At 38.6% G+C, this 23,992-nt stretch overlaps 1 protein-coding gene across 5 annotated transcripts in view; it reads right to left on the reverse strand.

Annotated features, from left to right (window-relative positions):
* Positions 1–9,569: 9,569 nt before the first annotated feature.
* HYCC1 (hyccin PI4KA lipid kinase complex subunit 1) overlaps positions 9,570–23,992 on the reverse strand; it is a 43,045-nt gene continuing 28,622 nt past the window's right edge. For 3 of the 5 annotated variants that reach the window (XM_083855735.1, XM_083855736.1, XM_083855737.1), the window contains 4 exons: positions 22,820–22,936; positions 21,988–22,075; positions 21,340–21,499; positions 9,570–13,965 (listed from right to left, as the gene is read on the reverse strand). In XM_083855735.1, the coding sequence (XP_083711861.1) occupies positions 13,415–13,965; positions 21,340–21,499; positions 21,988–22,075; positions 22,820–22,936 (916 nt within the window). In that variant the 3' untranslated portion in view covers positions 9,570–13,414. Of the gene's footprint in view, positions 13,966–14,831; positions 15,127–21,339; positions 21,500–21,987; positions 22,076–22,819; positions 22,937–23,992 lie in introns of all 5 variants that reach the window. The other 2 variants (XM_083855739.1, XM_083855738.1) reach the window with 2 other exon arrangements.

Consider the following 23,992-nt stretch of genomic DNA (forward strand, 5'->3'; position numbering starts at 1 on the left):
ACTGCTGTCAGAAACTCGGGTTTGTTCTCACTCACCTCAGGGTAGCTGAATTTCTGTTAACACAGAGGAAAGGTGAAAAGTCTGAAAAACACTGTTAGAAGACCATCTTATCTGGAAACACGCAGTCCATCATGCAACAAGGACAAGCAAATTCCATTTACCTCAAGCTGTAACACTTTGATGTCTGTGTAGGCTGCCAATGGTATCAGTGCTGTCATCTCTTTTTTTGGCTCTTTGACGGAGATATTCCATTTTCTTCCTTCACAAGAAACCTAAATGGTAGCTGTTCCTTATGCAGAAGGAGTCCTTATTTCTTACACTGCAAAACACCATCTGAGTAAAAGGGAAAAGGTGGAATGGTATTTTTGTTTCTGCCTGAAAAAGCAGATCCATACCATAACTACACAGACAAGTGCAGGAAGTGGGATGCATAAACACTTACATTTTCAACTCAAATGCCAGCATTTCTGGGCATGCTGCCCCACACAGTCTGGTGTTTGAGTAGATACCAGCTCTTGGATAGATTTCTGCACTTTGAGAAGTAAAAGTGCCTCTCAGAAATGCCATTCATCTTGACCTTTTGGAGCAGAGAGACCCAGAATGATACCCACTTGTTTTTCTGCTTGTGTTCCTAAGAGGGCCAAGGTGAGAGGGAGCAACCCAAGGTTTGGTCAAATTAGAGAGGGTTCTTTTGACATAGAGGCACACATGACTGATACACCTTTTGAGCAGACACCACCTGTATGACTGAAAGGTGACCTCCAGAGATGCTCAAAACCAGGGCCACAGCACTAAATACCTAGGACCAAACAGAGCAAGCCACTGCAGAAGCTCAGAGATTGCATGTTGAAAGCTCTGGTTCCATGAGGAATCTCAGTGTTGGCCTGGAAAAAATAAATTGTAAAGCCATTGACTTTCAAGTAACAATCTGCATGCAAATGATGTTCTTCTAGGAAACTGTGGACCTAAAAAAGGAAGTTTATGGTAGGTGCAATAAAAACACATGATGAAGGAAGACATTCTTCTCTCACAGGCATCAACACTGCCACTCTTGCTGAATTCAGAAGTCAAGATGTTTGCTGAGAGAATACAGAACATCCACCTTCATTCCAGGCAAGTGGAAATATTTTGAAAGGATGCTGGAGCCTCCCATGAAGTGCCATGAACAGTGACAGAAGAAAGCAATACTGTAGCTGATCTATTGAAATCAGATCAATGCTGTGCCCTCATTTTGGAGCAAGCCTTTCTGGCTGCAGCTGTCATGAGGAGGATGTGACATCAAAGGTTCTAGTCTAAACGGGCAAAGCAATAACTACCCTTTATTCTTCCTTTAATTTTTTATCCATGCTTTGGAGTCCTCAGTGAAAGTGTGTGCAGATATTCAGGGAGATACCCAATTCCCTGTTTTCCAGACACAGGTGAATAAAAAAAGGTTTGAGTAGCATGCTTTCTCCTATAAGTGAGGGAAGGGTACTGGATATTTTCTCACCTTCAAACAACTGAATGTTGTAAAGACTCAGTTCCCCTTTACAACATGTTTCTCAGGTTTTTTTTAGTTATTAGGGAAGAAAAATGATTAAACACGCTGGCTAATGCATAATCTAATAAACTGGACTAATAACAGTTTTCCTGCCATCAGAAAATATGATATTTTGCATCCCATGTCCAACATTGAGCTACCTGAAGCAGAATGGAAGACATAATAGATCTATGTTGGAAAGTGCCACCCTTTCACTCTTAGCCTGGCCTTCATCAAGCCACCTTCTCTACTGTGCTCAATTGCTGCTCTTACCTCATGCACATTGTTACATTCTGCTTGATCCTCACAGATGAAAAGTGCTTACTCAGGGCAAACTTAGAGGAATATCTGGCAATGTATTCTAGTGCATATTGCTTATTACCTTTTTTAAATTGTGATAATTATGCCATCGTCTCCAGTTCCAGAGGCTGCAGGTTACAGGTTTGGGCTCTACTGCACCCAACACCCGGCCTCTGAGGTTTAAGGCTTTGTCTTCATTCCCACAGTCATTTGTGATATCTGCACCTACACAGGCCAGTCCTAAAGCCTAAAAAGTCATCACAACAGGAGAGATAGTGGATCAGTTTCTATAAGACACTAATTTGAAAACCATGCTTGGCTTCTAAGCAGTGTTTTAGAGCAGGCACAAGTAAACTATCAAATGGACAACAAACTTTTGAGAAAAGCAGTCTCTTAGAAAACTCTGCATTTTTTAGTGGACAACCAAAGCTGTTATAGATTAAAAGTAGGCAATTTCCAGATACCCAGGAACATTAAATCAGTTTTGGTCAGCTCTGCTTAGTTTCAATAAGTCTACAGAAAAATTGCACTTGGCAATAGCTTTCTTCTCAGTAATTCTGTGCCCACTCCTAGGAGATCTTTCTGCCACTTCATCTATTTTATTTTGGTTTTCAGTCCAAAGAAGGGCAGTGAAGCTGGTAAGAGATAGAGAACACAGATCTTACAAGGAGCAGCTGAGGAAGATGGGGGTATTTAGCCTTGAGAAAATGAAGCTCAGAGGGGACCTTATTGCTCTCCAGAGTAATGGTGGGGGCCAGTCTCTTCTCTCAGGTGACAAGGAAATGAGGAAGTGGCTTCAGGTTGTGTCAGGGAAGGTTTGGATTGGATATTAGAAAAAAGTTCTTCCCTGAAAGGGTTGTCAAGCATTGGAACAGGCTGCACAGGGAAGTGGTGGAGTTACCATCCCTGGAATTACTTAAAAGACACGTAGATGTGGCATCTGGGAATGTGTTTTGGTGGTGGGCTTGGCGGCTGGATTCAAGGATCTGAAAGATTCTTTCCTACCTCAATGATTCTTTGGTTTTTTTACATCTATTTACTATTCAAAAATCAGACTAATACAATGTACTATACGTATGTTAGATTCTGGTAGGATATATGGCCTAATTTTAATTCCTGCACTTAGAATAAAAAATAATTTTTTGCAACACTGAAAGCAGTCACAGCTCTGCAAAGCATTCAGCACAGGGTTACAGCAGCTTTCAGCTCCTCCAGTGATCAATAACAGCGACACGTTACTCTTATGTCACAGCAAGTGACATATGGCCGTGTAGCTGCACATTATAATTAACCACTGATTAACAACAGAAAGAGGATTGACTGTTACATTCAATTAACTTGCCTCTCTTTCAGCTGACAAGCAGCTGAGTGCCGAACATTTAATATACTTTTTGCAAATTTCCTTCTCTGCAAGTATTATAATTGCTGTAATTAGCACAGATCAACTATGACAGCAAAACTCTCATTTCATCTATACAATGCAGTAGCTTAGAGAAAAGTTAGGTTTTATTAACTAACCAGTATTTCTCTTCTACCACAAGTTCTCATAGAATTCCGTGTAGTGTTTCAGATAATTCAGTCAACTTTTTAGATTACTCCACAGAAAATTTTCCCAAGAAATATGATTAGGGTGAGTTCAGTTGATGACAGTCACATACACATCTACACATCTACATCTGTGTACCTGTGTGAAAAATGACTCAGGTGTCTCACATTTGCTGTTGAATTAGTAGGTATTTTCTCTTATGCTGTTTCCTTTCCTTTGGACTATATTATTCCATAGGGAAAAGGCTGCTAAGGCACCCTGAACCTCCTTTTTCAGTTTCTCCTGTTTTCCATATGGTGGCCTGCTCATATTCCCTAACAGGGACTCGATGTTTTATTTGACTTGACATTTTGATTTACCTGTCAGAGTAGCATAGAGGTTAGAAGTGACTGGCAAGACTAGAGAGGAGTTTATGCTAGCTAATAACCTGCCCACTGAGCAGAGAGTGAGAAATTCAAGCAAAAGTGGTCAAGTCAGATCACACTTCTGACAATAGGACCCAGAAAGTGCCTTCAGGACTCTAACCCTGCTGAGCTTCATGTCATCCATTTAGGCAATGAAAGTCACAAAGAAAAAGGTTAATCCAAGCACTTTGTCTAGCACAGTCAAAGCACATGAAGACTTGTATTACATTTGCTTAAACTTCAAGGAAATGTTATCTCCTATGATAACTGAGAGCAGATCAGGCACTGACCTTGTGAGTCACCAGGTTCTTCTTCCTGGCATAAGGAGCTGCCTCTATTCAGAGCATGGTACGGAAGCTGTGGGGTCACCGTGGTGCCTGGGGGGAATGAGGCACAGCTCAGGCTGTGCACTGCCCAGGGTGCCCCACCTCCCACTGGCATTCCCGAGAAGCAGCGGTGACTGACAACCGACCACAGGAACCCCTTTGGCCTTTGGATGTGCATCACTCTGTCCTTGTACTGACTGGCCATGGGGTGGCAATGTCAATCTTTTGGAAAATACTTTCTTACACTTGCTTCCTGCTCCTCCCCCTTTGTGTTTTTTCTCTTGTTCTCCTTTATAGTGAAGAAATCTGTACTTACATTTTAATTTCCTTTACAGAAGTTGAATTCAGCACTTTCTTCTAGCAAGAGTTGACCACGAAGACTTTCTGACTCCAATAGACTGGACATTCTCTTCTGCTCCCTCTTCATTCAGTTCCTTACGGGTACTCAAGTATATTCCTTAAATCAATTTTACGTTCAATGCCAACCTTCCATACACGTTTCCTCTCCTTCTTAAGGTGGCGAATGCCAGAGACTCTCTCCTTTGGCTAAAACTTCTTTGAGCATTTCATTTTGTGCTTTCCAAAAGGTAACAGTCACACATTTCTTGACAGCAAATCAGTGACAAGAAAATCATCAGCAGTTAAACTTATGAAGAAGAGCGCAGCCACCAGTGCTACCCACAAATGTTCCTCTAGTCCCTTGGCAGGTTGCTTCAGGACTAAATTCCCTGTATTTGTTACTGTGGTAGTTCCAGCACTTCACTTCCACTCCAAGAAGGAAGCAGAGGCAGGGAAGGGGCAGAATGCTGTAGCACAAGTTCTGCCTAATGGGAACATGCCTGCCCTTGCAGTCAGATGGGAGCCAGGGGAGAGGTTTCTTCCAAAAGCTCTCAGCTTTATGTGTCTCTCATTTTGTGCAGTTTCTTCTCCAAAAGTGCCCCCAGAGACAGGCAGAGAGGAAGTAACATTTTGAACTGCTCTTACAGCCTCTGGTTTCGCCTCCCATTCACCTCTTTTCCCACAGCTCAGTACAAAGTGTGCTTTGTATGACACGTTCCTCCTTTCAAGCACGGAACACAACTATCCCTCAGCACTTGTGCAGTACACTGCCTACTCTTACTGGAGTAGGAAGGAATAATAATTACAGGGATTATGAATGTGGTACTGAATGTCAAGGCATATTAAAACTGTTCAGAATCTCGAGAGCAAATCAAGTTTCTTCCAAGGGGCTGCTTTTATGCCTGAAATTGAATTACAGCATCAAGTATCTTTTAAGTACATCTACCTAGTACCTAGTAACTGATTTTGTTGGTGTATTTAAGAAGTTACTCATCTCACCATTACCAGAATGTGTCAAAACTCTTTATGCTCCCAAACGTCACCATTTTTGATCCAGTACAATATCCTAAGGTACAATAATACCTGTCACTCATGGAGAATGGGGCACACGTATCATGCTGCAGTACATATCACACATGCCAGGTTTTATGAAAAAGGTGGGTCATACAGTGTGGATCTTGGAGAAATCTACTGCTCTACTGCTCAGTAATTTCTTACTCATCCATAAGCACATTTATTTTATTTTGATGCCAAAGCAGGGAACTAGCAGGAATTGTTCAATGTTTTTGTAGCATGGCTTCCTATGCTGGCAGCAGGAAAAAGCAAGTTTTCATGGACAAAACCAAGGAAGCTTAAAGATAAGAATTTGATACAGTATGCAAGGGAATCAAGGAGCTCTTTCCCAACCCAAATAGTTAACAATCAAGGTTTGTCAGAAGACTCAGCTAGAGCTAAACACATATCATCCACTTGTAAGGAAGTTTGAACAGCCTTGCTGCTATTCTATCTTCAAATTCAAAAGCTGGTAAAGGTATTACATACTTTTAAGTGGGATCATAAAGCAAGAATAACAGAAACAAGAATGATATAGAGCTTTGTGCTCTCTTTCCTCCTTATTTACTTTAGACATTTGAAAATGGCTGAAAATGCAACTGCTTCATGATTAGGCATATAATCTGAACAGATGCAGTTTGAATTGTAAATCCCAGCACCTGTCCCAGCATCTTTACAGCCGGGCCAGAGAACCACTAAACCAGATCTATTCTTCCTAGACATCTGCCTGCTTGTAAGGCCTTTAGCAAAGGGGACAGCTGCTGACATTCAGAGCTCTGATGCTGTGCTAAAGCTTCTTTTGGCTTAATTCAGCAAGAAAGGGAATGTAGGGATTCAGTTTAGTCAGAATCAGGAGGAAGGCAGCAATGCTAAGCCAGTTGTCCAGGGTGAGAAGGGAGGGAGACATGGGATAAACACCTCGTGGGTGTCAGAAAGGATCTTCCTAGCTCAGGATGTCCTGAATCAGTTTGACAGTGCCTGTATCTTTCTCCAGTCAATACAGGGAGAGATTAAATCAGTAGTTTTGCCAAAGAGCAGTTGGATTGGTATTTTCTAATGGCTGAAATGAGGAATATAAATCCCAATGAACTAACAAGTAAACAATTTCCTAGGAAATATCAATGCTGTTACCTTGTGAAAGTAGTTCTGCCGATTTTTTATAGCAGATTTCTTAAACACTATTATTTTAGGGGCAAGACAGTCTGCTGAAAGATGACATTTGGTATGACAGCTGGTTCACAAAATGTTATCATATATAGTATTATCCCGATTCCCTCCCAATTATTAATGAAGTCTGGAGGTTATTAATAATGAAAACACAATGCATTTTACCAACTAAGAAAGCAAAAGGAAAAAAATAGGAGCAATTTGATTTTTAAAAAAGAAAAATCTTTAAAAAATAACTTCAAGAGCCTTTACAATTTATACTCAAATCAATTTACTACTGACAGATAAAATCATAAGGAAAATACATGAGTGACAATACAACCTTTCAGTGCCTAGCTATATCTACTTGAGATGGTATCCTAGTTCGTTGACACCAGTGCTAGTCCAAGCTTTTACTAGCTCCAGCAGTCTCCATGGCAGTTCTACAATCTCCATACCTTGACAGCTGAAGAGGAAAACAATACGTCTAAAATACATCCATACATAATATGTATGTTTTACATGTAATTTTTAAATGAATGATATTCAATGAAATCAAAGATTAGGTACAAGTGCATGTAGTGACATGATAAAAGGGGTAATAGATTCAAAGGGAGAGTAAGTTTACATTAGATATTGGGAAAAAAATCTTTACTGTGAGGGTGGTGAGGCAGTGGAACAGGCTGCCCAGAGAAGCTGTGGATGCCCCATCCCTGGAAACGCTCAAGGCCAGGTTAGATGGGCCTCTGAGCAAGCTGGTCTAGTGGGTGGCAAGGGAACTGAAACCAGATGACCTTTAAGGTCCTTTCCAACCCAAACCACTTCATGATTCCATGATTTGACGCATAACAAAAGTATTTTTCCAGAGAAGGCACTGAATATTCATTATTCTGGTTGACTATTTGTATTGCAGAAGCACTACCCACACCAAGAACTTCTTATGCCCACCCGTGACACACCTTCATTGACTTTGTTGTGTTGTGCAGGCAAAAGCTGACATTTCTTCTCACCTCTGAAATGTGCCCTCTCTCACAGCACAAAAACCTACCATCATACTCCAGACCAAGCAAGTCTATGTGGAGGACTGCCAGTATTAGTCAGCACTACTGATGAGAACAACTTGTCAGAAGTGCTGTGTGACTCAGACTGACTTCCACAAGTCCTTCCGCACCATTAAATTTCTGTATTGTCCCTGCACATGTAGAGTAACAGATGATTAAACACAACCTTATTTTAGGAATCAAGTTAACGAAGCGAGCACTGTGCAATGTGAAGGCTTGTTTCACAAAGGTTTCTGGAGTTTCACTGTGACATTCTTCCCACTACCCTGAATTAGCAGGTGTATTTATTACCTGGCAGCTGTGGGCTGGAAGAAAACCTCCATACTGAAGTCATCGTTAATACAGAGCCAGATTAACATAAAACATGGAAAACAACTATTACAAGCTCAGTGCAGGCAACCAGCTGTGAAGTCTGTAGGAACAAATGTAATTTCTGTAACTCATTACTAATTGCCTGTAATACCTTCATACATCTCTTTCCCCATGAACTGTCCAGCAGGCTCTCAGCTACACTCTCATCCTTCAAATACAGACAGTATTTTGGGAAGAGAAAGGTTCTTGATATTTATGTTGTCTTTCACTAATCAATAGCTATTTGAACCTGAAACCATGTAAGAGCCCATTTTAAGCATTGCCTTTCACTCACTGTAACTGAAATTGCAAATCCTACACACTTGATTGTACAGAACAATCACAGCATCAAGTCTAATTTGTACCTTTGGCAAAGGAAAACTTTTACCCACTCTGATGATTGGAATCAGATTTCCTTTCTCGCCAATTTAAATAAAGGGAAATTGAGTTTTGTCCATTCAAAAGACACAGCTAAAGAATGACATCTGAAAAAGAGGAAACTATGCAGTGAGATCTCCCAGTGCTGCCCTCTACTACAGCTTTCATTCATCCAGATTTCTCTACAGCATTGCACCAGACACTACATTTGTAAGGGCAAAGGAAAAAAAACCACTGAACTAAATGCAGGACCACGACCCTGGACCTACGGAACAGAGCTCGCCTTGCATGGGAATTTCTCTGCAGGTGCCCATGGGAAACCATCCTAAAGAGAAAGGCCCAGGAGAACTGGAGGATGTTCAAGAACCATCTCTTCCAGGTTTAAGAATGGTCTATGGCTAAACACAGAAAAGCAAGCACATGTGGCAGAAGGCATGGAAGCATCACCCAGGAGCTCCTGACTAGACATGAAAAAGCAGCATACAAGAGCAGGTGATCTTGGGAGATGCACCATCCAAGCATGCACAGGTGGGGTTAGGAAAGACAAAGCCCAAATGAAGTGGAATATGCCAAGGAAGGTAAAGGGCAATGGAAACAAAGATTTAACAGAGAGATCATCAGCAACAAGACTAGGGAAAAATAAGGCACCACAGCTGAGTGGGGCAGAGGACCTGCTGGCAGGGGATACAGAAAAGGCCAAGGTACTCGCTGCCACCTTTGCTTCTGTTTTTACAAGCAAGAACAGCCCTCAAAGCTACCCTGGGCTCAATGCAGTTAATGGCTGTGTATCAAACCACTGTTACTATTCACACTACCAAAACTACCAGGCTGTCCAAGCAGTGCTGCTTTACTGATAGGATCCCAATCTGCTTCTGCCAATTTCCCACTCTTTCTGTTTGAACTGATCCTTCACCCATCAGCATTTCTCAGCCACAGTGTCCTTCCTGACAAGGCTGCATTTGCAGACCCTAGCTGTATGAAATGGGTATTCAGCATACTTTAAGTAATGCAGTCAAACCTCACTATGACTTCCGGATGTGTAGAATGAAAATTGAACAAATATGTTGCTATGTAAGGTGTATTTCAACAAAGTCTGTAAAGAAGCAAAATCTTCTGCTGTACGAAGTATTTACAAAAGCATACAACTTCAAAAAAACCAAATTTATTTTACTGCCAAAATAATTAAACACTAAAAAGACAATCTTGTAGCCTATACATTAGGAATGTAAGTTTTCATGTACAATCAAGAGAACACTTCACTGCAAAAAAGGTGAAAAACTGTGTTTCTAAAACAGTGTCACATAATGAGCTGAAGAATGAAAGTGTGGCAGTTGCTTAAATTCAGGTTCTCATGTGAAGACAGACATCTGATGCAGATATTCCACAGACTTCGGGGAATATCAAATGTGCACATCTAGTCTGAGAAATAGAATTATACAAATACAAAAGGCAATATATTATACATCTATATACAGCATTGTAAGCCTCAAACACCAACAGAAGGTATCAGACAATTACATTAAAAATTTCGAGAATTTCTCATAGGAAACCTCCTTAGAGAGAAGTGTGGCTGAAATAGCTCCATTTATGTACCTTTCAAATTTTTTAGGTAATCAAGGCAATTCAAGACATTTTAATCCATTCAGAAAAGTCATTGCAGCTCTACAGCAAGTGGTTGGAGGCCATACACTTTTTGCACAAATGTTACATATTCTCGCAACAAAAAATAATTCTTCTCGGCCTCAATGAGTTTTGCAACTGTTGCTGTTCAAAGCCATCCTTGGAAACAGTGCCCTCTGATTTGGAACAGTAAGGTCAGTTATAAACGTCAGCATTGAAACAACTTCTCTTATTACAGCGTGAGATGATTCACCCCTACATAACATTTTCCCTGCAGAACGGTGCAGCTGTGTATGTTTGGAAGGTATTCATCAGAACTACCCACTCCCAGGCAGACTGTAATATGTGGTGTCTTAATAGGTTTCCTTTACACTGTTAGAAGACATCTACTTCTTTAACAAAGATTTTACATTTGACAGTCTGAAGTGATTGGATAATGCTCAAACCCCCAGAGTTTGACAATTTTAGAAATACCTGCTTCCTGCCCTACCTCCTCCACCAGTTTTCCCACCCCTCTCCTAATCCTGCACCATGGATATCTGAACAACAAGTAATTCTGCCCTCACTTTCCCCTGTTGTGCTTTAAAAAAAAAAAAATAAAACAACTTTTCTATTTTTAAGAAAAGAAAGAAGCACAACTCAAAGTTTTGGTACTCAGGAAAGAAATTCTTTAGACTCGATCAATATGAAGGTGTGATGTCAGCTCACAAAAAACACACTCATCACTGGGTAAAGTTACTCCAGAAACCAATACAAATGTGTTTATATGAAGCCACATATGTATGGACAGAACAGTCTTTAGTACCAAGAACCTTTTATCCTTTTATCATTTTCTCAAAAAAGTATGAAGATTCATGTTATTTCAGTTGTACCAATATGAGCCTATTATGTCTTGGGTTCAAGCCAGACCAGCTGGATAAAATAAAAGGATAAACTAACTTCATTTCAACACCATTTGGCTTGTAGCCAAGAGTACTGGAAACATTATGTTACATATCTACATTTTATGACATTTTAGATTCTAATTTGAAATCCTAATTATTTAGAGCTAAATCTTCCCAGCATAATAAATATCTCTTATACCAACACCCAGCTTGAAAGAGTGTCTACCACGGAGGTAATAAACAATTATGAATTAAATGAAACAAAGCAAAACCAGCAGAATTCTCAAAAACTCTAGCCCCTCAACACTACCTTGCAACTAATACCATAACAACAAATATTTGTCTACTGCAATTTTATTCATCTATTCTAGTTTTATGTCTATTTAAATTACTGCAAATTTTTTCTAATGTGTTCTTTAGATCCTACACTGCAAAAGCAGATTAAGAAACTGCTGCAAGTTCTGCAGGTTATTTCTTTGCAACATTTAGATCAAATTTCAAGGGAAGGAAGAGCTCTACATTCAGTGTGTGTAGAGACAGCCAATGCCTACTATCAGCTGCCTAACATGCTGCTGTTGCTCGTGGTTATACATGTCCAGCAGCCAGATGCATTAGTCAGTGTGAAACAAATGTCCTGTCTAATGTGTATTGCAGAAAAACCTATAAAAAAAAGAGGTTAAATTTTCTGCTGTAGGAAGTATTTACAAAAATAACCTCAAAGAACCAGTTTTTCTCACTGGCCAAAGTGTTAAAAACTGACCAGGGCAAATTTGTAGCTTATCCATTAGGAATATAAGTTTTCATGTAAAATTAGGAAAATTCTTCACTGTAAAAAGGCGAAGTACTGCATTACTAGAATAAAACAGTGTCACACAAAATGAAGAATGAGAAATTGTGGCATTTTCCTTTAAATTCAGGCTCTGGGGTAATATAAACACCTACAGACAGATGGGGTTATTCTGCATACTTTGGTGAATTCTCAGGAATGTACACATCCAGTCTGTGGTCTTACTAGTACAGTTATACAACTTACTTACTCTTTTCATTAATTAACCAGCTTATTAATTGCTATGAACCTGAATAATATTAGGTGTTTAGAAGTTATTTGTGCTTCAGTTTAAGTCTAAAGTATCTAACATTATCTCAAAGCAAAAGGGAAAGCCTACCAGAATTTTAGTGTTTGTTTTTTTTTTACAATGTTCTTGATAATAATGGACTAACAGCTGCAGAAATCTGGACATTTGGGAGCAACTATGCCTTATATCTTCACCCTACTTCTCCACTCATAATATATTGTCTGTCCATCAGCTAGTAACTGCAACTGGAGTGGTTTTGTCAGCAACTGCTTCTTCAGATTTCTGCATAAGAAGTTTTCATGTCCATTTTTAATTAAAATCTTAACATTATAAAAGTTGTTGTCAAACTCACTGAAGGTTAAAGGTTAGGTAAAACCTTGAACAGGTTGCTGGTGTAGAATTTCAAACTAGAAAAATAATAGGTATAAAACCCCTTAGGAATTACAGTGCTAATTATATTTACATTATAGTTTCCCTTTGTGCTTGCAAGTTACTGAAAGTACACATCCTTTGGTAGTATTCTCTTAGTCTCAAGCACGAAATTCTTGTTAAGCACATTGACACTCCTAATTTGCTTGAGTCAGTGCAAAGGGCTTGTATTTCCACATAACATTGGTACACAAGCACATCTCTTCCCCACAGGCAATAAAAATACCGATGACCAACTTTTCAGTGAGTTGTTTTGGAACTGATAGTTAAGAATCCTAAAGAAAGAGTATGTCACATAATTTTTAAGTCTAAAGAATGACTATTACAGCAATTGATAATAACTCCCAGCCACAAGCACTGCTGCTGTATTAATTTAGGCCCAGTTTTGAAGACATATAGGTAAACCAAATACATCTAAAATTGGACAGGCATAAAAAAGTATGAACATTGCTACATGTACTAACTACCAATACAAAAGCCACCAGAACATCAAACACTGAAGTGATGCTTCTAGTTTAACCTTACAAGTAAGCACAGCTCACATGTAAGACAATGTTTGTTCTTACAATGCTCTTCCAAAATTCATGACAATACTGCAAGACTCCTCCTAAAAAAACCTGAAGTACTTGCAGTTTTGCCTATGACAAGTGGAAGACAAAAAGTAGAATCTGGGAGAGATATTCTATTTGTTCCCACATTGTACATCTGTATGAAGCCACACACCTTGGTCAGTGACAACCAACCAATTAACGCTGGTTCAGCTGGTGAAGGTATAAACTTTTCACGAAGCTGTAAAGCTATCAGAAGTTGACTCAAAATAATTGTAACTGCTGTCTATTCACTATTACTGTCAAACATGAGCCAAGTAAGAATTTACGGGTTTGAGACTTAAGGAAGTAATGTATGGCATATTAAGAGCTTTATGTACCAATATCAGGATAAAGTCTCAGTAATTTATTTTTTTATACTAGCCAATCTAATATCAATCTGTTGACAAAGTTATGCTAATACTAGGAGGTCGCTGCTGATTAGGTTGTTTGCTTAAAATAGGCAGATCTGTTCTTTCTGTTCCATATATCAATTTTTCCTCCTGAAGACTGCAAGCTGAAAACCTGTTTGCCTCTGTACCAGAGACACGATTATTTGGAACTGGGACACCACTGACCTGTTCAAAGGATTTACTAAACACAGTAGTGGTCGTTCTGGCCAGGCTATGGCTGCCAGGCTTAGGCAGGGACTGGCTGGTTGTCAGTGTCAGTCTCTTCAGAGAGACAAGCTCTAGATTCTCACTCATGGCTCTCTGAGTTTGTTTCCGTGATAAATGCTCTCTGCAGGTTTCCCCTTCTTTTTCTTTTCCTCCAGGTTTGCTTCCTCCAGACCTTCGTTGGCTCTTCCCTAAGAGGTTCTTGCTGCTCGGGGTGCTGCTGTTAGATAGGGCAGACTGACTTGTGCCAGAAGTAGCCCTAGAGTAAAACCCTTCATCGGTTTCAGATACTTCTATCAGTTCTTCTTCGATTGCTAAATCAGAATTATCTGCATGGTAGAAACAGAAATAAAAAAATTAGCAATTGACTGTCTCACATTCATTGATTTTACATATTGTTCAATTCTGATATTTATAAGCATGAAGCCATAAAGCAGTAGAACAGAAGACAATGCTTACCTATTCCATGACATTTTGGAATTAAGGTTCATTAGGATATAGAGTTACAGCAAGTAATGCCGCATTACTACATCAAAAAGCATGCCCCCAATCTCATTTTGTTGTGATTTTGAAGGAAAAAAAAAAAAAAAGAAATGCAGTCTTGTTAATTCATGCAGGAAATTAGAAACACAGACATTAGAAAATACCATACAGACCAAAAAAAAAAGTGTAAATCTTATTTTGAGCAAGTGATCCACTACGGGATTTGGCAAAGCTTGTTAATCACAGAGGTATGTGATCAATGCCCCAGGACACCCAATATGGCACCTGCATGTTTAGCAACCCAAGAATGCTTTTTGGACTGAAAGGTCACTTTCTGCATCACAGGTCTGGTGGTAAGAGTTGGAAACTCAAGTACACCATGAAATCTCCAGTACACCGTGAAAAGTAGAATTTGGGAAATTCGAGTTACATAGCAAGATACTTTTAACATCCACTTTGATGGATTTTTCATACCATTGATCACTGGATTTTGTAAACTCACGTAAATATGCCTCATAAACTCAAAGGTATGTTGAGTCTCAGTGTATTTTCTCCAGATTAAATACATCTGCTTGTACGTATGTCATCATCTGTGGCACAGACAAAGCTGTGTGCAATACATGCAACTGTGTTATTACACATGCAAATATATTAACTGCATACTTTAATTCTTGAAACATGCAGCAGTGACCCTTTCAATCAACAGCGGTACCTTAGAGTGCAGCTACAAGTGCTCTGCTAAAACTGCACTCTGCCAGATGAGTTTATTCCATCCTCCATCATTTTTCTTACAGATTTTTGCCTCCTGATTTCTGGCAAGCCTTTGCTGTCAGTTCTAGGATCTGTAGCTGTTTCCTGTACTCCCTGTAAATGCTGAACATCATTGTCTGCTAGAGCTCTGCTCTTTTCCCCATTCCCGGTCCTCTCTCCAGCCACACTTGTGACACTAATCTCAGGTATGATAAAGTTGCCCAATTCAGTAGCATCATTACCATTCTCTGGTTGTTCTAGAATTAAAGATGGATAAGAAAAAAAAAACAACAAACAAAAAACAACAAAAGATGTCTGAAACAAAACATGAAACAAAAGCAAATAGATACAGATGACTTAAGCATTATAAATTAAAGCAGATGTACACATATTAACCTCTTGTTAATTAGCAACATTAGCAAGCATGGAATTTTGCTTTATTTCTAAAATGGCAGTCTTCAATCTTCCAGTTATTGACCTACACTACATACTGGAAAAGCCCATGCTCGATCTTTCAAAACTGAAATTTCTGAGGATCATGAAACAGATTATCAAAAACCAAAGAACAGTTCATAATTTTCTTTTACTACTATATTCTCTGTATCACCATGCTAGAGTGAAACTTACTTTTACAATGAAATTTTACTATTTCATATATTATCATTCAAGACTAGAAATTCTACACATACAATGTCATGATGCTGCACCTTCATCAGCTTGAAAACTAACAGTGAAACAACAAAACCAACTCAAGCACACTTTGATTTCCATTTTCTTCCTTCATTTCAGAAAACTGTCTTCAATCAGAAAGATGTTTCTTGACACCCCAGAAAAACTAGTGGAGAAGAATGCTGTGGTACAGAAACTTGACAAGACTAAAAATGCACTCAAAGCACAGCTCAGAACAAAGCTTAAGTGAGTCCCTGTTTTATTTGTACTGCAGCTCTTTCAGACCAGAGGATGAAGTAAGGACCAACCAGACTACACTGTGCCAGTCTGCCATTGCACATGACAGAAGCTGGCAGCACATTGAATTGACAGTAGGAAGTCAAAAACCAGAGGAATTTACAATTTCACAGTGGCAGCTCTAATGCTCTTTAATTCAAGGGGATTCCCCTCTTCCTCCTGTCTCCAGATCACTGAAGACTCTTGTGCAGGACAGTGTACTTCTAGGTCAGGTGGCTCCAACACTGGGCTTTTCACTACCATCTGTGGTGTCTGCACTGATCAGAGCTGAGCCAGAAGGTTATTCTGGCAGGGATGGACATCAGTGTCCCCTGGTGTAAGAGCTATCCCTTATTTTACCTGAAAATTCTCATAATCATAAGTATTTCTAACTAATCAATGCACAAAGTATCTATTTAACAAGCTGCACCATTCAAAGGAAATGGCATTAATAACTGATGCTATTCCTCATTAAATTCCTGATATTTGGGAGGAAACTCAAAACAGATTCATTGACTCATAACCACACTTTCTGCAAAAGTCTTCTATTTTCAGTAGCAAAGGTGGCAAAGAGCGCCATGAACTGCAATAGTAATAACAATAAACAAACAACCATGATAATGACACCACCATCAAATATAGCCTTTTTTTTTTTCCTAAAAACACAGGAGTAGAAAGGTTAGTGAGAAGACCAATGCTCTGATTGGCCTCAGTGCTCTAACCTCACTGGAGTGAGAAGCTTGTACCTCTCCAATGGCACTCTTTGAAACTCCTTCCTGCTGCCCCAGAGAGAGAAAAGGACAGAACAGAGCTTAACTGCTAGAAAAGCACTAATTATCCAACTTCAAAGAAAGAAGACTCAAAGTACACAGAAGAAATCAGAAAAACAGATTTTTTTTTTTGTAAAAAGTTCTGTATGAAAGCAATACTTAGTTATTGTTATTTGGTGGTGTGCACTTCTAAATGTAACATCCAGCTGTGATATCAGCACTTTACCCAATATTGCTGCATTCCCACAGCTGAGATTACTACAATGAACTGAGGAAAAAAACCCCAAAAGTTAAAAGAGTTTTACTCATTATAATTATGTCTAAAGGAAATATACCTTTCTCTGAATTTAACTGACTACAGGAGGAAACTAATGGAAAAAATGGGATGCTGGGTATCTCAACTCCCATAAACACTGTCTACCATAACATCTACAATCTTGGTGCAGGTATAAGACTACACAATCCACACCCTTCATAGCAGCATACCCTCCTTATTTTACAACTTTTAAGGACACCCAAACCAAACCTTCAGCTTCATAGTGCTTGGTGGTGAAGATAATACTGCTTTCAATCTGGTCACCTCTGGGAGTCTAGCCTTTGAGACAGAGCAATTAATACCCAGTGCACAAGGTAATGTAACAAAAAAGAAAACCAAGGACACTACTGAACAGTGGAGAGAAGAAAACTACTATGTCAGTTTGATTGTTAACATAGATACACCCACAGCAGTTGAAGGAAAATGTATTTGGTGTCACATTTCTGAATGCTTTGAGTAGTACAACCAACCCTGATAAATGTACTTCATGTTTACTGACTGCTAAAACTTAACTCAAAATTATAGTCTACCTTATTACGGTTGTCCAGATCATTTACCTCAGACTGCACAGACAAACTGCCTATTCAGACTGTAATTCAATTTTAACCCCCACAAACTCAAGCTGCATGTCCTGCACAACTGTGCTAGCATATTTAATTAGTCATAAAACCAGCAGGGTTATACCTCAAGATTAGCATTAACTTCAGACACTTCCAAGTTACAATTATTTCAGAAATTAATAGTGTTAAAAAAATTTAGAAGTAAGAAAATTCTCTCCACAGAGAGAATTTCAAAGAGTAGTATTTCTAAACCTTGTGTACTACATGAAAGTAAATTTCTGTAGTGAAGAAAAAAGTAGCTTCTTGTCCTTCTTCACTAGTTGATGCCTTTTTTCTTGTGTTATGTATCTTACCAATATCCGGTCAGCTCTTCTCAGTCTGTAACATCAGAGTATTTCTCTTACACACACCTCTACACATAAGACCCAATGCTCCCCTTCAGGTTTGATAATTTATAGGCAATCCAATCCAATGGCACTAAATTTGTTGGTAAGTAGTGGCTAGTATAGCTCACACCATGAACACTACCCATTTGTGAATAGATGGATCCATTTTGCAAATTACTCTCACCTTTAGTACCTCTAAAGTACCAATCTGTGAAGTCCAAATTCACATTACTAATTGAATTTTAAAAGTCCTTCTACATAACTGTTCCTAATGAACAAATTACAGAGCTACGTATCACAAGAAAATTCAGTGTTAAGTCAACCTTTATTCAAAACTGACTTCAATCTAGAGTTCTAGCAAAGGCTAGCAAGATCTAATGTCTGAAAGCTTTTATACTAAAATGAATTTTTAAAAACAAAGAAAATAAAGCCCATGCTTCTCTGCTGGAAACGTGATTCACTGAGGTTCTTCTGTTTTATTTTACACACATAATTAGTGACTGAAAATTGCTGCCCTTGCTTCCCCAAGATATAATTTGCTTCATCAACTCTCTTAGTCCACATAATCTGTAATATCAAATACCTCTCAGCTGTCTCCTCCAACTTCCAAATCCATTTATACTAATTTTTATTATAATGAAAATAAAATAAAAATAATCCCACAAATACATTTTTCCTCTTACACTGTGAGAGAACAATGGTCAAGAGGTACTAGGTTTGTAATCTAATTTCTAGCAATTCCAGTATTCATTTTAATTCAAACAAGCATGTGTAAGCACAAGCCTTGATACTCTTTCTGCATGCCAATTCTGTAGATTTATTTCATACCTTTGTTTCCTCAGGAATTGTGTGGCAGTCAATTAGGTTAGTAGGAATTTTGAAAAGACTCTGACTTTAAAAAGGCTGTCCAAGCCACTAAGGAAAGTTTTGTTAGGATTTTATAACAAGAATTTTGAAGAGATTAGCCAAAGTGATTTATGCATGGAATATTTACCATTTAAAACAACACGACTGACAGCCACTTAGCCAGATACCACAGATTCAGCTTTGGACTCTAAATTCGCCTAATGTTTGCATTGCCTTCAAACTTACAATTACTCCCACAACTTGCCACACATTCCACTCCAACCCACCTTACACCAAGTGATTTTCTTCTTCATTAAATCCTGTACTGTTGAGACAAATCCCACATTTTCACAGAAACCCAAACAAAATGTTGACATGAGCTGCTTTGAAAAAGTCCTTCATCTTTCAATCTTCATCCCTGAACACTGACCCCTCACTCCTTGCTCGGATCACACTAACTAGAGTATTGCTGTTTCTCTCAACTTGTCTCACTTTATAAGACTCTCATAAAACACAGCATTCCACTTCTGAGTTCAATTGGTATTCTCATTTCCCTTTCTCCTTACTGTTATCTGCTGCAGGGCACACTTGTCCCACACTTTTTTTTCCTCGAACTTCACCAAGCCACACTCCCTGCGAGGAGGTAATAACTGTAAAAACTTCTCTATTTCTGTATCTGCTGAAAATTTTGCATTCTTATAAAGATGCATCCAATACTCATTTTGTAACATTTTGGCCTCCTGAATCTTCTCCTGTAAACACAAAGGGAATGTTTATTTTAATACACTTTCAATTTCTCTGGATGACCTAGCACTCAGTATCCTTCATCTATATTACTCTCCACCATCTCATTTGAACAAGCATCAGAACCACTCAAAAATAACAGCTAACAAAATTGCCACGCTTCAGAGGGCATTTGTCCATTTAAAAGCTAAGATATCATACTGTTTTCTTGCATCTGGTCAATAATCCATGCTCTATAACTTTAAGGCTGAAGAAAGAAAAATAAAATTGTCCTTAGCAGCCTTGAGATGTCAGTAATGACCCACTACTCCATCTCACTAAAGACACTAATGTTTTGCTCCTCAGGTTTGTCTGACAGTTTTAAGTATTTTTTAATCAATTGAAATTAAATTTTCTTATTTTACCTTTCTTCTCTGTCCTTCACCCCCCCTCTGGCAGCTTACTATTGGTACTACTAGCACAAATGTCTTCTACCAGCAAGCGTTTCTCAACACTTACCTGAATTACCTCTTGGCCAATTCATGACAAATAACTTAGCAAAGTTTTTTCTGACTGAACTGTCTATATACTACAAAAGCTCACTTAGTACACGTCATACAGAAATCTTAATGGTATTACAAAATCTTCAGTGAACCTATTAGAAAAGAACTCTCATCTACACTCACACTCTTAGCCTGTTACTAGGATTACAATCCCAACAGAACAATTGTCAATTCTGATCACTGGTCCAGGGGCTCTTCCCTCATCTGAAGATGGCAAAGGTGGAGAAATACAACATTTAGACTCACAAAATCTCTTGCTGGTACTGCTACTTCTGCACTATATTTGGCACCATTTTTTCCTACTTTTCAGCCCAGACTTGTGCTCTGCTTTGTGGAAGCCCTTATAACTAGTTTGCCCAAACATACAGGCTTTGGCTGGAACAGAGACAATTTTCTTCACAGTAGCTGGGTATGGGGGCTGTGTTTTTGACTTGGGGTGGAAATGCTGTTGATATTTTTTTGATACAGGGATATTTTTATTACTGCCAAGCAGTGCTTGCACAGATCCAAGGCCTTTTCTGCTCCTCACCCCACCCCATCAAGTGAACAGGCTAGGGGTGTACAAAAAGCTGAGAGGGGACACAGCTGGGACAGCTGCTCCCAACTGACCAAAGAGGTGTTCCAGACTATGTAACATCATACTCAGTATACACAGCTGGGGGAAGAAGAAGGAAGAGGGGGGATATTTGGTGTTTGTCCTCCTAAGTAACTATTAGGCATGACGGAGCTCTGGCTTTCCTGGCGATAGCTGAACTCCTGCCTGCCCATGAGAAGCAGTGAATGAATTCCCAGTTTTGTTCTGCTTGTGTGCACACCTTTTGCTTTATCTCACTAACTGGCTTTATTTCAACAAGATTTCTCACTTTTACTCTTCCAGTTCTCTCCCCCATCCCACTATGGAGAGTGTGTAAGCACCTGTACAAGGCTTACTGGTTGTGTGAGCTTAAACCACAACATCAAAACACAATAGTTTATCTCTCTATCCTTAAATCAAAATTTTAATTAGGTACTTTAATATAGATGAGGTTCTGTGGTAAAGTTGTTAAATATTTATTTTGCTTCAGGTATTAGAAACTAGTTTTCAGAAGAAAGCAGGGACAATTTTCTAAGGGAGCAGTAATTGTGTACACCTCCATTTAACAAAAAGGGTTTATGTGTGCTGTGGATTTTTTAAAACACGGTTAAGGAAATAAATATACTTCATTTGAATTGTGTTGAGATTCCCATTCATCAGTCAAGAAAATAAAAACCTTCAAATTGCTGCTTGCCTATAAGCAATAAATATGTGAAATAATAAAAATTCTCAATATTATTTTAAAAAATGGAAAAAGCTAAAAATTATTGCAAAATGTGTTTCTTACCATGCCTTTTCCATCTATGCCCTCTTATAGACATGCTAGTCACAGCATTTCTTGATATTCTGGATGAAGTAGGTGTAATTTCAACCTGAATGCATCTTGTACCTTCTTTACTAGATTTCATGGCACCCTGAGGCAGTGAAGCTTTTATTGCATTAGCAACCTAGAACAGAAGAGATGCACCTAAGTTCTTATCCAAATTTTAGAAGAATTCCATTGGGGGTTCTTACTATTTCAAGAAGAATACTGTGTACAATTCCAATTTATGGTCAAAAAGCACACCACGCTTTTGCGTGGTCTGTAAAAAATGCTGGCTGCAATTAGCTCTCAGAACTTATACTTGCCACTTCCTTAAAACTAAGTTTCCAGTTTCAAGATGTGGCTATTCCTTCAGAGTTCTGCTGCACTATTATCTTAGTTCTGAAGACTTAGAAGTGTTCTATGAAAACAGCTTGGTCACAAGGAAACATGACACCACAACTAAGTACAGTGAAAAGTCCTGTGTAGTGTGTGGACTCACAGATCGAGCAGTTTGCACAACCACAGACACAGATTTAGGTTCCTGGTATCATCTTGCATCATGCATGCTCACAGCAAGGATTTCCCAGGCTAAAAATTCTACTCAGCAGACTGTTGAACTAAAATACCTACCAGCAGAGGTTCTGGATACAGTTCAAGCTGTGCTCTATACAAAACGTCATCCATAGCTTTACGAGCCAGATCCCATTCTCCATTATAACTGCAAAGGTAAAATTATATGTAATAACAAGTATCTAAGTCAGCAGATGAACCTTCTTGGTCACATAACCTTCACAGCTCCGGTGTTCCTTGCGAGTTCAGTTTAGAGGATTGGAACTACTTGTGTTTGTTAGCACTAAGTCTGCTAATTAAAGAACTTTGAAGTAGCATCTACGGAGATAAAGTTTAATTTTCATTGGCCACCCCAAGCAGTTTAAAAATTGTATCATTAGCTGTTGATCAGCTAGTCACGAAATATTCTGGAATACAAACAGGGTATTTTAATATTATTCCACCTTTTGAGTACTGTATTACTAGTCTCCAATTATTTCAGTTACTAGTAAGCTTCACACATTAACATGACTATCAAAGGGTAGATGACATCAGCATTTCAGAGAAAAAATATAAGCTCTTTTCCTTAACTAGATTGATGTCAAAACTAATCATGCAAAAATGTGGACAGCAAACAATGGCTGGAAAAAGCTTTTTACAGTATTTTCTTCCCATCAGCAGTTATACCTATCAAGTGCTGCTCCAGCCATCTTTCCCAAGTATGACACAGGTAAGTTCATCCAACTTCTTGGAGAACTGTATCTTCCCAAGGACTTTATTGCTAGACACAACATCTGCCCACTAGGAAAAAAAAATGTCTCCAAGGTAGCATGTCTGAACAAGTTTTACAAATTAGGCTAGCACTTCTCTATTTTGTTTGCATTTTAGAAAAAAAAAAACCAAAAACACTTACAAGGCATAATAGATCCCTGTTAGCATTTGCACCATGAATTCAGATGAAACTGGAATCCTACTGTTGACTCCCTTGTACTTTCTCACTTGTTGGCGAGGATATCCACAGACACAAATTCTAAAGAAATCATACATTTGTCATTAGTAAGTAATGTGGAACCATCTTTGTGGTTTATACTTTCAACACTTCACCAGTAGTGATCAGTTTTCAGAAGTCCTGAGTTACTTCTTCTAAAAATGCAAGAATGACATGCAAGTAAGAAAACATTCTTATAAAAAGAGACTTAGTAACTGCCCAGATGCAAAAAATCTGGATTTACAACTTGAGATCAGCACAAAATACTTTGTGCTGTAATTTTCACATTTACAATCCATATTTGCAATTGAATAAAGTGATAAAAATTGAATTAGACTTACTAGAAGAAAACACACTCATTGTAGATCTTAAAGAAAACCCCCTAAATTCCACATTGTTCAAACCAATCAAGGAGTTATTCTATATATCCAAATAGCAGAATATAGATCCCACCACATCCAAACAGAATACTGAAAGATATTCAGGGCTTCTGACACATATTCCCCATATTCTAACATGCTCTCTGTTCTAAAATGCTGTCAGGGTAAGATTTTCCAGTAAGCAGAGAAATATGAATGACAAAACTAGTCAGGAATGAAGAACAATGAAAGAAGTTAAATTGTACAGCATTAAATAATTCAATGTTTTGAAGTAGAAAGACTTGCTTGCATCTACTGTTAACTTGCTGCGGGTTTTTTTTTATGCTTTAAAAATTATTAATTCCAGATACAATCAAAACCTAATCAAGCAGAATAAGAAACATTAGTCTTCTTTCCACAATCCTTAGCTTCTAAGTATTTTTTACCTCATATTTTAGAACAGTTTATCTAAAACAGATCATTTAATTACTCTTGTAAATATTGCCAAGTGGTCCAAAGTCTCTTGCCTCCTTTGAAGAAGGAAATCTTACAGGCATCCATTAGCACGCTTTGGTTGTGAGAGAAGCCTAGGAACTATCCTAGAAAAGAGTTGCTACACTTGACTTCTCTGTCTCTTGGCTTTCCTGGGTTAAGGAGAGCATTCTAAATTTTCCCTTAACACTCAAGTTCACTTTTGAAAATCCAGAGACAAACATGCTTACTACCCATTTCTCGTCTT

This window comes from Zosterops lateralis, assembly GCF_965231275.1.
Source record: "Zosterops lateralis genome assembly, chromosome: 1".
In the NCBI taxonomy this organism is placed as follows: domain Eukaryota; kingdom Metazoa; phylum Chordata; class Aves; order Passeriformes; family Zosteropidae; genus Zosterops; species Zosterops lateralis.